Genomic DNA, 16,110 nt, shown 5'->3' on the forward strand with positions numbered 1-16,110 from the left:
ATAGACTTTATGCTAGTATGTAAACGCTTGGCCGATGCTTGCAAGCGCGAACCTAAAGTTCACCCAAAAACGAAGATTCTGCTGTTTACTCACCCTCATGTCTTTCCAAACTTTCTCTCTTCTGCAGAACATAAAAGAAGTTAGTGTGAGCAACGTAGGACTCCAAGCAACATTAAACCCCATTTACCTTCATTTTATGGACAAACCCCAGATTTTTTATATTTTAAAATACCTTTTTTTGCTCTCCAAAGCGTTTGGAATGACATGAGGGTGAGTAAATCACGACCGAGTTTCATTTTTAGGTGGACTATCCCTTTAAGTTCTTGCTCTAGCAGTAATAAACCTCAGGGGGGTGCTAGAATACCTACTAATGTCTGTTGATTTAAAAACAATGGGTCTAATTTATCACTAAGCACGTGCACGCATTAATTCATCCTTGAAATCTGCGTACGATTGTATCATGACCAAATCAAGAACTTTCGTCCTAAAATTTTATGTAAATTTACGGGGGAAAAAATTGGAACAACTGAAACCACGTATGGAAAAATCACATACTGCTGGCCTTATAATCATGTTAAGATGAAATGAATCATGTTATAATCATGTTAAGATGAAATGAATCGTGTTATAATAATGTTAAGATGAATTGCCGCCACTTTTCTCCCCGTTATGGACGGCTCTGGCTAAAAGTGATAAAAGGCTGTGAAAGAAAAATGTGCGAAAAATCCTTATATGCAGATAGCTTGGGTGTGTTTCATTCAAATGAGTAATTTCAGTTGAGGTTGAGAATGCACGTCGACACAAGCAGAAATTTCTCAAATTCTCATGTACGTACAAATGCAATAATCCACGCAATTATTAGTGAATAAGACCCATTGCGTTATTGAAATCAAGCACGCGTAGCTCGAAGCATTTGCGTTCACGTACTTGCGTAGAGTGTTTCCAACCTAAAGCTTATACACTCTGATTTTGCAGTTTAAATCGTTTTTGTTCAGTAAAGTTCAGTAAAAATACATATTTTTGGATCCGCCAAACGTTAAACAGGAAAACTAAAGGTTGATGTGCAGAATCGAAAGCTGCTTTTATACTCTTTCTGCTTTCTGAATCTAAACTGGAGTGGGCTCAGCAAAAGCATCCAGTAAAGTAGGTCCTTTCATGTTGTCCGCTAGCGAAACTTCGGGCAGATTGTGAGACATCTCCTTTGGCTGTTCAGCTAAGTAACAGTTCCCGTTGGCATTGTAACTTGTATCCTGTGTATTGTTGTTCATATAGTTTTGGAATTCCATCTGGCTCAGCTCTCCTGATTGGCTGAGGAAGGTCCCTTTGGACTGGACACTTTTATCTGGCTGTGAGGCGCAACAGCCAATCACAGCCAAGTGGTTATTGGCATATGGCTGCTCGGGCTGCTGGGAGTAGTCCGTGTATTGGTCAGCGGTCACATTGTAAGGACCCTGAGACATGACCCTACTGGAGTCATTAACCCTGTCTTGATAGGACGCTGTGTCCCCTACATAGGGCTCACTAGATTGGTTGGCGGAGGCTAAAAGTGCGGGCGGAGTAGCGTTTTCTATTGGGTAGTACTCCGTGGTGGAGTTGATGAAGTAGGAGTTGCCGTTCGTTTGGTTGTCTGACGCGACCGTATTCTCAGAGTAACACATCACGGAAGGGGGCAGAGCCACTTCGCTATTGGCCAATCCCGTGTCAAACTCTTCTGTCTTGTCTTCGTCCTCATTGTCGTCTTCCTCCTCAGAGTCGCTGTTTGCCAAACTCTGTGTGCTGGAGTCGGATAGACTGCACAGACTGCTGCTCTCGTCCTCGTCTTCTTCGTCGTCTTCGTCCTCTTCCTCATCTTCCTCATCCTCGTCGTCTTCTTCCTCCTCGTCTTCCAAGGTGTCGTCCATGTCGTCGCCGGCCTGCAGATGCATGATGGTGGTTTGCGGCACTGTATCCGGGATCGTGTATTCCAGCGCATGCTGGCCCGTCGCCAGGGGGCTGCAGTGACTGTTCGGGTCGCCGTGGAAACCGTTGCCGGTCGGTGCGATGGTGCCGGAATTCTGCTGCTGCTCGCGACTCTTCTCGAGTTCCAGCTTCATGATGGTGTGCAGGAAGTGAGTCCGAACTCGGATGGGGTTAAACTCGATCCTGCCGGCTGCGTTGCTGCAGCCCTCTTTTGTGCAGCCACATGGGAATGACATACGGTCTACCTGTGGACATCCAAGAACACTTGAGCACAGGCCAGTTTAAGATGGTTTGAATTACACGCAGCAGGAATTATCTAAATAAAGCTCCTCTCTCTTCTGAAGGCCTGATGCACTGTGTAAAATTTTACCAGCTGTATCAGTCGGATCTAATCAGTTCTATCAGGCATACCTCCATTAAACGTTATCTCTGGACATCTTAATAATTTTTGCTTGTTAGTCTGCCATGTTAAATTTCCTTGACAGGGTTTGCTTTACTACTAGTAGTAAATGTAAAAATACTTACATTGTAAAAATTTAAATGTCAGTGCATTTTTTAAATTGGTCATAAAAATAATTTGAGCATGCTATTACCTAAAATAATACACATTTTTATTTAATTAATCAAAATTATTGTTTTTTTTAGGTGAAAAGTGACCCAGTTGTATTTTTGTGAGACTGACCTGAAATATGAATTGATTAAATTATGAATTATTATATAAATAATTAACTAGACCTAGAATTTCTCAGCAATGATACCATGTTTTGTGTGTAATGTGTGTGTTTGCTGATCATACCTGACACTTGATGCCAGCGAGGCTGCATGTGCAGGTCTCTGGGTCACAGAAGAGTCTGCAGTCACAGCCACAGTCTTCCCTGGACACCCTGATGGCTCGTAGCTCATGTTTCTCCTCCACATCGAGCTTCTTGACCCCGGATGAGCGCAGTAGAACGCGCCGCTTCCTAGTGGTCAATGGCTGAAGGAAAAAGTATTCATCCACCTCTGTGTTATCAATGTCCAGGTCATCATCAGAGATGTCGTCCAGCGTGAGAGCATTGGCCTCCTCGGACTCCACCGAGCCGTTCTTTGTCAACTGAGGACGATACAAAAGGTGAGATATTAAAGACATATGCACAGCAATATATGCATAACAAAAGTATCTGAATCATTTGCATACCCGCAGACGAATAGAGTTGAGTTTCTCCTCTTTCAAGTGGTCTCGGAGCATGTCTCTGTGGATTTTCTCCTGCTCCATGGCGAACTCTCCCAGCGTATACTGCCGCACGCAGCTGTGTCTGCTGGACATGCCCAGCGTACTGCCACCCTGACTGGGCACGCTGGTGAATCCCTGCCTCCGGCTGAAGTAATACACAGTCACCTTCTCAAAGTGCACCCTCCTCGTCCTCATCCGCTTCTCCCGCTTCAGTATCGAGGATGCTATAAAGACAATAAAGGTAAATAAAATTACAATTTGGTTATTCAATTTGAAGGACACTGATATGCATCTTTCCGGTAACAGCACAGTATGTCTGAGTTGATTTGTGGACTAGGAAATAGGGCTGAGTGATGCATTAAATATTTAAAATATATTTGATTTGATATAAAATTACTGATATTGTGAATTTCACAATGATTTATTTATATTAAATGCATGCATTTACATTACATGTATATTTATGCATTTGGTTGATGCTTTTTCATCCAAAGCAACTTTTGCATTCATGGTTTACATTATCAGTTCATGCATTCCCTGGGAATTGAACCCATGACCTTGACGTTGCTAGCACCATGCTCATGTTTGAGCTACAAGAATGCATATTCAGTATATAGCAGCTTTGATTTAAACTTCCTAACTGAGATTGTTCAGAAGTTTGATTCTTTCCACAAACCTGTACTTTCAGATTTAAACTAATTTATTCAAAATCATTCTGATTTAACCGTTCATTCACATTGTTTTACTTGCTTTAAAGTATTTTTGGTCAAAATAAATATTGCTTATTATTAGGTATTATATTGGTGTATAAGATTATTTTTAACTAGATTCCCTGCTGGGTTTTTCCCCCCTGGTTTTTTGATTGGGAACAATGACTGTTTGTTGCCAAGAAGTCTCATATGTTCACCAAGGCTGCATTAATTTGATCAAAAATACAATAAAAAAAGTTACATTTTAAAATATTGTTACAAGTAACTGTTTTCTATTTGAATATATATATATAAGCGGAATTTTCAGCATCATTACTCCAGTCTTCAGTGTCACATGATCCTTCAGAAATCATTCTAATATGCTGATGTGTTGCTCAATCTTCATTATTTGTAAGCTATATCACAGCTGTACTAGTAAGCCTCAGTGTGCCTCTAGTGGTTCCTTCAGTTCTCTGCATGCCTCCGGCTCCTATTGTTTGGCTATTTAAAGGGGGATGGTAAATATACCTTGTATAAATATCCCCAGTTTTGGCCTCCACAAGAGTGGAGTTTCCCTGATACTCTCTCCCACAGCTCCCTTCATGTCTGACACAAACAGGACAAATAAGAACCATCTGCTGATGCCGGTCCCCCGCCCAGAACCACCAGCAGAATACATTACACACACACATGAATGTGTGCACTGCGCGTAACCCAGTCTGACTCAGGAATTCCAGCAGAACTGAAGCACAGCCACTCTACTGCAAACAGAGGTTTAGAAATGCAGGGGGCTCTGCGTTAAAGAAGATATAGGTGGTGTGATTGGCTGTGAAAAGCCATTTAAATTTTACATGAGTGATTTGCATCTTGTTTAAGACTTTTTTTTTTTCTTTGGACATGTACTATGGAAAGGTGAATGTCAAAAAAAAAAAAAATAATAATAAAAAATACGTTTATTTCTGCCAAGGAAATTGTGACTTTTTATCTCACAATTCTGACTTTTTTTTTTTTTTTAGACACCTAATTCCAAGAAAAAAAGTCAGAATTGTAAGAAACCCAGAATTCAAAGAAAAAATTAAATGTTAGTTCAGAATTCCAAAAAAGTCAAAATTGTAAGATATAAACTCAGAATTCTGAGAAAAAAGTCTGAATTGTGAGAAAAAATGTGGTGTATATATATATATATATACATACATACATACATACATATATATGTATATATTATATTATATTTTATTCTGTGGCAGAAACATAAATTTCACTCCTAAAATGAAAGTGGGAAAAATAATACAATTTATTCTGCATAAATAAATGGATTTTTCGGTTTTACAATGGCATTGACAATGGCACTGTGGCATTATTTTCATGGCAATTAAGTTGATTTTCCAAATTATCATTACTGCAATGCATCTAAATGTTTTGCTTTCGAATTTTCATTTGTAATTTTCATTATTCTCATGAGTTATTATCATTACTGTAATTACAGTAAGTAACTTTATGAAAACAATGTCTCAATGCAAAAAAAAAAAGAGGCTTCAGTTTATATGCAAAATATAATTTCTTACTTTTTATCTTTCAAATAAGGTGTGAAATCAGCCCTGGACGTGTTCTTGACCGGTTTTGTGCAATTCAATCAGAAATACAATGGTGTTCTAAACATGTACTCTGGTAATACCATGATATTGTTTAAAGTACACTACTGTTCAAATGTTTGGTGTAAGTAAGATTTTCTTTTTTACTTTTTATTCACCAAGGATGCATTAAATTGATCAAAAGTGACACTAAAGACATTTATAATGTTATCAAATATTTCTATTTCGAATAAGCGCTTTATATTTATCCTATAGAATATCCTATAGCATCCTAAAAAAAATGTATCACAGTTTCCACAAAAATATGAGCCAGCACAACTGTTTTCCACATTGATGATAATAAGAAATGGTTCTTGAGCAGCAAATCAGCATCTTAGAATGATTTCTGAAGGATCGTGTGACACTGAATGATGCTGAAAACAGTTATAGAAAGCCGTTATTTTAATATTTTAATGATAATGTTTTATCCGTATTATTTTTACATAAATGTACCCTTGATGAGCATAAGAGACTTCTTTAAAAATCATTAAAATAATCTTACCGACCCCAAACTTTTGAACGGATTACAGTATCATGTGCTTGCCTAGATATATGAATATGGCAATCATTATCATACCATGCGTAATACCCTCAGATGCGCCACAGGGTTTGCATCTAACAGTCACTGGCTATTCATCATGTTTACTTTGCTGAAAATAGTTCTAGGAATCCAGCTCAGCAGGTTGATCTGAATGACAGTAATTTGTGATTATAAGATACATTTCACATCTTAATGTAGACGTAACCTCTCTCTGCAGCTGAGCTGAAAGAGCAGCGCTTTCTAAAGGAGGAAACAGACGTCCTCTGGGAATCGGTGCACCGTGGGTCATCCGCAGACATCTGGTGCACATAAACTTTGAATTATTTTTAATGACGGAATCAAAGTGAATGAGCATCACAAAACATTAAAGAGCTCGGAGAGGTGATGGAGAACTAGAGCTGAAGAGCATCAGGAATGACTGACATGGAGGAGAAACCTGCCCTCCTTAAATCAACCCCTCGCTTTATTGGGCCTTTATTCATCTGTATTTATTTTAGAAGCTGCTGACAAAAAATGAGGTTGTTTTACAGCAGCTTCCCAAATACTGCATCTTTCTAGAAATGATGACTGATGCTTTTCTGCTCCTCCACTTATTATGACGTCAAATGCCGGCTCATGTGCTTCAGCTACTTAATGGTTAGCGGCATGAGGCCAGAAGTTTTACATTTATTGCGAGGGTGGATATTTTCTCAAGCCCCCTTCAGACAAGCGTGATGACGATCAATATCAAATCTCAGTGATGAATTTTCCTTTCAAAGGGCCATTTTCTCTTTTCTGCTACCAATTTCGAGCTAGTGTTTTCCCTGGGGACATTCTCTGGGAAAAGGTATTTTCCATCTTCTTCCTCATATACCCACAACTCAGTGCTTTAAAGCAATGACACAACAAGTTTGTGCCAGTTGTCGTTAGTTTTAAAGGAACAGTTAACCAAAAATAAAATTTTTACTTCTATGTTATATATTTTTTTAAACTTGTCATATGTGGAATGGAATGTTGGAATATGGTGTGATTCTTTCAAATGTTTGCAACAGAAAAAATAAGAGAATATGTTTTTGGGACTATATGATGGTGAGTAAATAATAACAAAATTACACATTTTTAGGTAAACTACTACTTAAACATCAGAGAAATGTTATGCATTAACTCTCATTAGTGTCATGACCTGGCAGCTTTTCGCTTTATAAAATACAAAATATAAACTCAATTCTAAGATAAAAATTCTAAATTGTGCGATAAACTCTTTTTATTTTCGCAATTCTGAGTTTACAACACAGTTCTTTTTTTTGTTGTAATTGGTAATTGCAGCTTTTTATAACAAAATTCTGACTTTTCTTGGAGTTTATAGTTTTATATACTATTAAAAAAAAGAACCGTGAGACAAATTCAGAATTTTGAGATAAAAAGTCCCAATTACTCTTTTTTTTTATCCTGTGGCAGAAACAAGTTTCCTTAAGTAACACACTGAATTAAATGTGAAATTTTGAATTAGAAAAACGGAAATAGTATTTTCTTGAAAAACATACTCCAATAATCTTAAATTTTATTTACAACTTTTAAAAAATTATAGTGCAGGCTACTTTTCTCTTTATTCAGGGTCTTTTCAAAAAGCCTTTGAAAGGTCTTAAATCAGAGCAGAACATCTTACATTCATGAAGTTGTGGCATTAAATTTTGCATGCAAATGTAAAGTGAAGTCTTGAAAAGTTGGCAGATATTTGTTCTGGTTTTAATCTTAAACTCACTTAATTTTGATCAATTAAACAAGACTTCTTATGTCATTTTAGCAATTTATAGACCATATTTACATATTGTGTTCCATTTAATATTGTCCTTAAATTTTCTTTAAAAAGTCTTACATTTACCTTCATCAAACCTGCAGAAACCCTGTTATGTAAAGTTGTAATGTTGAAACGTCACAGCTTTCTGAATATTTCACCTAAAAGCATTTGATAAAACTGTAGTTCTCTGTCTCACTTGTCCGCTGCAGTGCGTGTGTTGATGATGAGGAGGATGCTGATGAAGAATGGCTGAAGTGTGATGCTGATGGGTTGACGCTGTCGCTGCTGTCTCCGCTCTCAGTGCTGGATATCTCCTCCTCCTCAGACTCCCTCAGTGAGGAGCAGGGCGACGCCCCCTCCACCTCCTCAAACTTCCTCTTCAGAATTCCACTCATGGCTGCACGAGACAGAGAGTGTGTTAATAGAGTGCAAGTAAAAATCACATTCATTTTCTCCACAGACAAATAGATTTGTAACATTTCAATGACACATTATTTCAGTAATAAGTGCATTTGGATGATACGTGCTTCTGGAGAAGCCACAAGTCAGTGTGAATTCAATTTACATTTCTAGAAAATTGTATTTACTAATAATCCTGGAAAGAGATCAACCAATCAGAATCACTGATCAAGTCGCTGTTACCATGACATTGTAAATAACTTTACAGTTCCATAAACCATGCAACTGACAAATGACATAATCAAGTCTCCCCAAATTCTCCTATATTTACATTTTATAATATTTTATTTATTTACTGTAAAAAAAAAAACAAAAAAAATTGTACTGTGTATATATGCAAAATATTCAGATATATACAAATATATGTGGGTCAAAGACGAGCTGTCCCATTTTGGTGTCCGCATCAAATTCAATTTACAAAAGTGATTTTATATACATAGAAAGCATATTAAATGCAAGTAAAGTGTCTATTTTAATGTTTCAAATAACTTTTGTGAAAATAAAATGTCAATGATATGGGTGAAATACTGATCCATCGTCATTCAGCATAACAGATATATTTATGTAAAAATGAAATAACACTTATTATGACCTGTACTTATTAAAATATATAAAATAAAAATTGATAATACTTAATTTTATTACATTTTAAATGATTAATAACTTATTGCTGACAATGGGTAAAACTTTGGTTTTAATGTAATTTTAAATTAATAAATAAAATAAAATTACAAAATATATTTTATACCCATTATAGTCAATTATTATATATACAGTATATATATATATATATATATATATATATATATATATATATATATATATATATATATACATATATGTTATATATATATATATATATACACATTTAAGTGTATTTCAAATATAAAATTCAAATATAAGTCAAATTTCTGACTCAATTCCATCATTTGCTATGCTTCACAGTAGGAAGATTCCCACATGAAAGACTTTTTGGTGTTTTCAAACACTTTTTGCTTCCAATAAAACTCTATAATGTAATTCGTCTCAGAGCTGGTTTGAGATCCTTATGGAGAAAATAAATGGGGAAAATATACTTTGAGAACCCAGCCACTGAAGAAGTGGTCAGCTGTTGTTGCTCAATATCAAGCTTATGTTCGCTGCGATCCTCAAAGCACTCAATTAGTGATAAGCGTTAAAGCACACATCCTCCTCTCCTTTCCTGTCCTCCTCCTCGCTGCCATTGATCACCAGGCCTCACAGGACCCCAGATGGAAGCAGAGGGAGAAACAAAACTACTAAGTGAATTCTACTTCAATCTTCCAGGAAGTCCATTTTGTCTGTGTCTGATTGAGTGTCTTCAGGAAAGAAAACAAATGGGAAACTTGAGATGAGTTTTCAGAGTTGCACTCATAAAGCGGCTACCTCAGCTTCAGGAATTTATTAATCAAAGTACAAGGACACAGCATGACTGAAAATAACATGAAATCAGACTCAAAGGCTCAATGCTGCTCAGAAAGAAATGTTCGGTAGACGGTTGTAAAGATAAGTGGAATCTTCAGAACAAAATAAAAACAAAAAAATCTCGTTTTCACAATGAAGTGAAGTACCCAGGAGAAAATTAAAGGTGCTGTATGTCATTTTTTTGACTGTACTAAAGCATTAGAATACCAATGCCCAATGCCAATTTTCCAGTTGGTGGAAAACACAGTGTATTGCAGCCTTGGAAGCCAGCAAACAAACTGGGTCTGAGATTGCAGATTCTACTTGACCCAAAAAGCCTCAGCATCCAACTAAAAAGCACTATGACCAGGGGAATATTAAAACGTGGATTCATCACCTTCCATTGACAACTGCATTTGTTCCTGTTGCGTGTCCTCAATCTGGCAACCCGTGTGAGCATCGAGTCTGAGGAGGAGGGGCAGGAGAAACGTCTCTCTGCAATATTTTGAATTTAGACTGCAGTTCACTATTGTGACTATTTCAACCACTACCTGTCAATATTACAATATTACACACCTTTAAATTAAAATTAGCCTACCTGAAGGACATTTACCGTTGCCAAGCAACGTGGCACATTAACATAGATGGTGTGTCCGAAATCGCATACTTTCTGAGTAGGTACTACATTTGAATTTAAATTTACTCCACGACCGTTAAAAAAAGTATGTTCTATACATTATGAATATGGGAAGTATGAATTAAATCCGGACGTGTCACATGACCTATTTGTGTCAGTTGTGTCACTTCACTTCCATTCATAAATCCTCTCCCGTGGCCTCATGGGATAGTAAAGTGTCCATGTGTTGGGGGTCCAAACACAATGAAGAGATATATAATATTTTTGTTATACTATGGAACATCTACAACAGTAAAAGAACCAAAACCCCAGAAGACATTGAGCAAATAAATATAACAAACAAATAGGGTAAAAAATGGCAAACTATTTCCATGTCTTCAACCTTTTTTATGTAGGCTACGGAAATCACGCTTTCTTGCTCCCAGTCTCTCTCACAGACGCACACACAGTGCAGACACGCGGAGACGCGAACAGAAATTTCTTGTCAGCGCTGCCCCGCGAATTTATCAATGAAATAGTTTCGCAGCTGAAAAGCTACGACATTTCACAGTAGCGAGGTTCTTGAAGCAGTTTAACTTAAAGATTCGCTATTAATAGACACTGCTGCTGAACACTGCTGAGAGACGCATAGACAGACGCAGGTATTCACACGCACTTAATCTCTCTCACTCCCTCTCGCTCTCTAATAACCGCATTAGACTGCATTAATAACTGCGTTATTGGAATTTGCAACGGAATGTTTGGGATGAGGTGCGTAAAAAATTAGTTCAACACACACACAAGATTTCAGGACGGAAACATGTCAAATGTCCTGAAACGAATCATCTGAACAGTGTCTTGATGTGTGGTTGTGACTCCAGGTCGTTAAAAAAATTAGAGGAATAATGCACTCCCGAAGTGGTTATTATATTATGTGGCAACGTCGCCGCGCCTATATGGAACGGTCTTTCTCAGTTCTCAAACAAATTAAGAACTACATTCGATTTTTATTGACCGAACGCAAGCGCTTATTGCGATAGAAAACACTGTAACGGTTTCCACTGATTAAGAAATATTTTTGTTTGCTTGGGTGGTAATATTAGGCCTATTATATTATAGGGAAGGGGGGTCCAAAAATTTGTTTTGCCTATGTCACGAAAAGAGGTAAATCCGGCCCTGGTCACAGGTGTGTGTTTATAATGGCTTTGAATGCATCTTGTCCTAGCAATGCAATAAAACCACTTAGAATAAAGTAGCAACCACATAACAATTCCCTAGCAACCATTCAGGACATCCTAGTAACTAGCTTAGCAACATACAGTATTATAAACACTCAAAACAATTAAGCAACTAGATAAAAAAAGTTAATTAGGACATACTTTGAAGTTGGCTTGAGAAAACCAGACCAGAAAGTTTGAAAAAGTTTGAAAATCTAGAAGTTTGAAGGTTTTCAGTTTGAAGTAGTTTTTAGTTTAAAATAGATAGATGCAGTTGATATGGTACTCAGGTTTGTTGCTAAGGTGTTGATTTGTGGTTGCTAGAGTACCCGGGTTGGTTGCTAGAGTGCTGCTATGCAGTTGCTGTGGTACACTGGGTGGTAGCTAGCGTGTTGCCATGTGGTTACTAGGGTGTCCAGAGTGGTTGCTAGTGTGTTGCTACGCAGTTGTTAGGGTACCCGGGGCGGTTGCTATGTGGTTGATAGGGTACCCAGGTTGGGTTCTAGGATGTTGCTATGCGGTTGCTAGGGTACTTGGGGTGGTTGCTAGGGAGTTTCTATGTGGTTGCTTGGGTACCCTGGTTGGTTGCTAGGGTGTTGTTATGCAGTTGCTAGGGTACTCAGGTGGTTGGTAGGTTGGTTTGGATGGTTGCTTAGAATGTTGCTATGAAGTTGCTGGTAAGTATCATCACATTGCTAGCATGTTTCAGATAAATACTATACAAGTTGAACAACTAGCAACCACATAGCAACACATTAAAAGACTGAGCATATTATCATACAAAACTAAAAACACTCAAAACAACTATGCATACGTATAGCAAGAGCCTAGCAACCACAGGTAAGCAACACTTTCATTGTCTTTATAAAATGTGAAAATTTAGTTTTCTGCTCTTGCATGTAATAAAGCTGTTCCTGTTGTGTTCAGCCTGTTGGATTGGACAGATTTCACACAGATTTCCTAAACCTGCAGCAGCAGCGCATCCTGACTGTATCTTTTCCCTCCTGTCTCCTGCTTATTTCTGTAGCTAGAATTGAGCCAGCAATGAGAAGAGTGAAAAAAGACACACACAACTGATAAAGCAATGCGCCAGAGTCTGGAGAGAGAGAGGAAGGCTGGCTGGCAGCCTCATTACTGAAGGAGGGAATGTGTTGTTTCACACGGCAAGTCTCACAGAGCCATTGGCTGACTACTGAAGCCCAGCAGAGCTGCTGATCAACTGCGATTTTGGAGGAAGGGGAACAATAAAGTCTGATGGGGATTACATGATGCTCCATCCTCAAATAAATAAATAAACAATAAACAAACAAATAAAAATAACAGCTACATATTATAAAAATTAGAAACACAGAAACTGAAACAATGAAACGAAAATACAATTTTAATATGTAATAATCATATAATTACACATTTACTCGATAATCAAGATAAAAACAGAGATGCATATACACATTTAATTTGCACGTAAATCAGTTTTTATATCAACTTTTTAATGATATAATTAGCCTATATTTATAGTTCAGTTTGTTGTTGAAATGTAAACATTTAAATGGTGACGATGATGAACACGTTTTCATCAACCATTTATTCAAACATACATTAAATAATAAAGACAACTGGTTAAAAATATAATGAATGTGTAATACTTTTGTGACTATTGGCCCTGTCCGCCCTCCATATTTACAAGCTGTTTTGTTGATTGTCTTTCCGCCGTTGAAACACTGATTGAGCGATTACATGAGACATGAAACAGAGCTGCGTCGTTACAGCTCGGACCTGCTAAAAACATCTGTTTTGGTTCTGAGTATCATGTCTATCGTGCTGAAATCATGCGTTTTAAACCTTACGAGTTTAAACTTCTGATATACAGTTTTCTGAGTGCACACATCTGAAGCACACGCACAGAAAGCGGCTGTCACAGCATGCGAGTACTAAACTAAGTTCTCATTCACACACAAGTTTACGTTAAAAACACACGAGTGACATTAGAACTGCTACACCGTCGCTTGCGAAATCAAAAAGACGGCGCCGTGAGTGAAAACTTACAGATTAAGGGGCGGTAATATTAGAATGAGATCCCTTTGCCACGTCACCAAGGGAGCGAAATCAGACGCGCTCGTTTTCTCAGACGCTTGCAGAAAAAGGCTTACCTAAACAAAGTTACTGGGTTAATCTTTTTCACGTTTTCTTGGTTATATAAACCGGGGAACTGATTATAGCACTTAAAACCTGGAAAAGGTTATGTCACCTTTAAATGAAACATGCATAACTTTCATATTCATAACCTTGCCAGAACGTTCTGAGAACATTTCCTGTGAGCTGGGGCTCCAGTCTTCAGTGTCAAATGATTCTTCAGAAATTATTCTAATATGTTGATTTGGTGCTCATATTATTATCTCTTATTATTATCAATGCTGAAACTTATTATTACCACTGCTCCAGGTGTGTGTTCATAGTGTGTGTGTTCACTACTCACTGTTCTGTGTGCATTTGGATGGGTTAAATGCAGAGCACAAATTCAGAGTATGGGACACCGTACTTGGCTACACATCACGTCACTTTCACTTTCACTTTAGAAAACAGTTGTGCTGCTTAATATTTTTTGTGGAAATCGTGATACTTTTTACAGGTTTATTTGATGAAAAACAAAACAAAACGAGAAATGTTTGATTGGATCATTTATAGCTTTAGTTAACATGCTATGTGAAATATGACTAAAATACATTAATAAAATACATGGCATCAAAGAATTCTGCTGCAGAATGGAATCTCGCATGACACCGGAACGCTGTTCCAGCTCATTTTGGCCCAGCTGAACCTCTGGGCAAAACCAGCCTTGGCCTATTTTTTCTCTCTGTGTATGTGTGTGTGTGTATGTGTATGTGTATGTGTGTGTGTATGTGTGTGTGTGTGTGTGTGTGTGTGTGTATGCGTTTTTTGTGACAAATGAGGACATAAATTTGTATAATGACAAAGGTATGACATAGGTATTACAAGGAGAAGGTGACTTTTCAGGACATTACCCCATGTCCCCACTCTTCAAAACGCTTATAAATCACACAGAATGGAGTGTATTGAAAATCTGAAATAGCACAAAGTTTCCTGTGAGGGGTAGGTTTAGGGGTAGGGTTGGTGTAGGGCGATAGAATATACGGTCTGTACAGTATAAAAACCATTATGCCTATGGGATGTCCCCACTTTTCACAAAAGTAAACCTGTGTGTGTGTGTGTGTGTGTGTGTGGTAAAAACAGCAGCTGGAGAGCTTCCAAATCACAGCAGCGCAGTGGAATGTGTCTCCCTCTCCCTCCCTCCCTCCCAGAACATGGCTCTGTTCTCAACAAACACACTCAAAGCACCTACTCTCAAGCTTTGGAGAAACTTAATCCACAGAAAACTGTATGCACTACAAGGCTACATTCTGAGTTACCTTTAAGGTGGCATCCCAGTAGTTTTCTTGAAACTATTTGATTCTGATCAATATTCCCACCAGGGAATTTTTCCGCATTTTCCTTGCTTTCCCTGGGAATTGAACCCATGACCTTGGCGTTAACAAAAACTAAACAAAAAAATGAATTAACATTATCTGAAATTATGACACTAAAATATATATAAAACTTATTTTATTACAACTAGTTGTCAAGTAAACGTTTCTCATTTTCATTTACTTTAACTTGATTTAATAAAATGACTAAAATTAAACCTGAAATAAAAATTAACAAAAATATATAGACATAAAAAACACACTAAATATTTAACTAAAATGAAAATGGAAAATATAAGAATAAAAACTAATGTAAAATATTAACAAAAACTATTAACGGTAACACTTTACAATAAGGTTCGCTAGTTAACTACTTTAGTTAACATGAACTAAGCATGAACAATACTTCTACAGCATTTATTCATCTTAGTTAATGTTAGTTTCAACATTTACTAGTGCATTATTCAAATTAAAAGCAGTACTTGTTAACATTAGTTAATGCACTGTGAATTAACAAACTATAACAATGAATGACTATGTTCATTAACTAACATTAACAAAGATTTATAAATACTGTAATAAATGCATTGTTAATGTTAGTTAATACATTAAAGGGGTCATATGATGCTGCTAAAATGAACATTATTTTGTGTATTTGGTGTAATGAAATGTGTTTATGCGGTTTAAAGTTAAAAAAACACATTATTTTCCACATACTGTACATTATTGTTTCTCCTCTATGCCCCGCCTTTCGGAAACGCGTCGATTTTTACAAAGCTCATCGGTCTGAAAAAGCGAGGTGTGCTGTGATTGGCCAGCTATCCAGTGCATTGTGATTGGCCGAATTCCTCAAGCGTGTGACGGAAATGTTACGTCCCTTACCATACTGTGATGCCTGCGGCAACCACATGTGACGACCCCGGGCTGGACTCCGCTTCGTCCACGGTGAAAGCCGATCCGGCGATCGACAGCGCAAAGTTGATGTATTTCCTCAGCGACCAGCACGGATCAGCTCCAGGCATGACGAAGCGATATCGTCCTCTTTTGGAAGGCCAAACAAAGTAGTTTCGCTTTCACAACGAAGCACACAGCGTCTTCACGACA

General features: G+C 37.5%; 1 protein-coding gene across 2 annotated transcripts in view; it reads right to left on the bottom strand.

The window, feature by feature from the left end:
* Positions 1-286: 286 nt before the first annotated feature.
* Positions 287-16,110, bottom strand: part of LOC107600677 (cysteine/serine-rich nuclear protein 3) — a 59,453-nt gene continuing 43,629 nt past the window's right edge. For both annotated transcript variants that reach the window (XM_016292634.1, XM_016292635.1), the window contains 4 exons: positions 8,007-8,207; positions 3,137-3,396; positions 2,756-3,052; positions 287-2,204 (listed from right to left, as the gene is read on the bottom strand). In XM_016292634.1, the coding sequence (XP_016148120.1) occupies positions 1,107-2,204; positions 2,756-3,052; positions 3,137-3,396; positions 8,007-8,205 (1,854 nt within the window). In that variant the 5' untranslated portion in view covers positions 8,206-8,207 and the 3' untranslated portion in view covers positions 287-1,106. The remainder of the gene's footprint in view (positions 2,205-2,755; positions 3,053-3,136; positions 3,397-8,006; positions 8,208-16,110) is intronic.

Source organism: Sinocyclocheilus grahami, unplaced genomic scaffold (assembly GCF_001515645.1).
Source record: "Sinocyclocheilus grahami isolate Dianchi unplaced genomic scaffold, SAMN03320097.WGS_v1.1 scaffold289.1, whole genome shotgun sequence".
Lineage (NCBI taxonomy): Eukaryota > Metazoa > Chordata > Actinopteri > Cypriniformes > Cyprinidae > Sinocyclocheilus > Sinocyclocheilus grahami.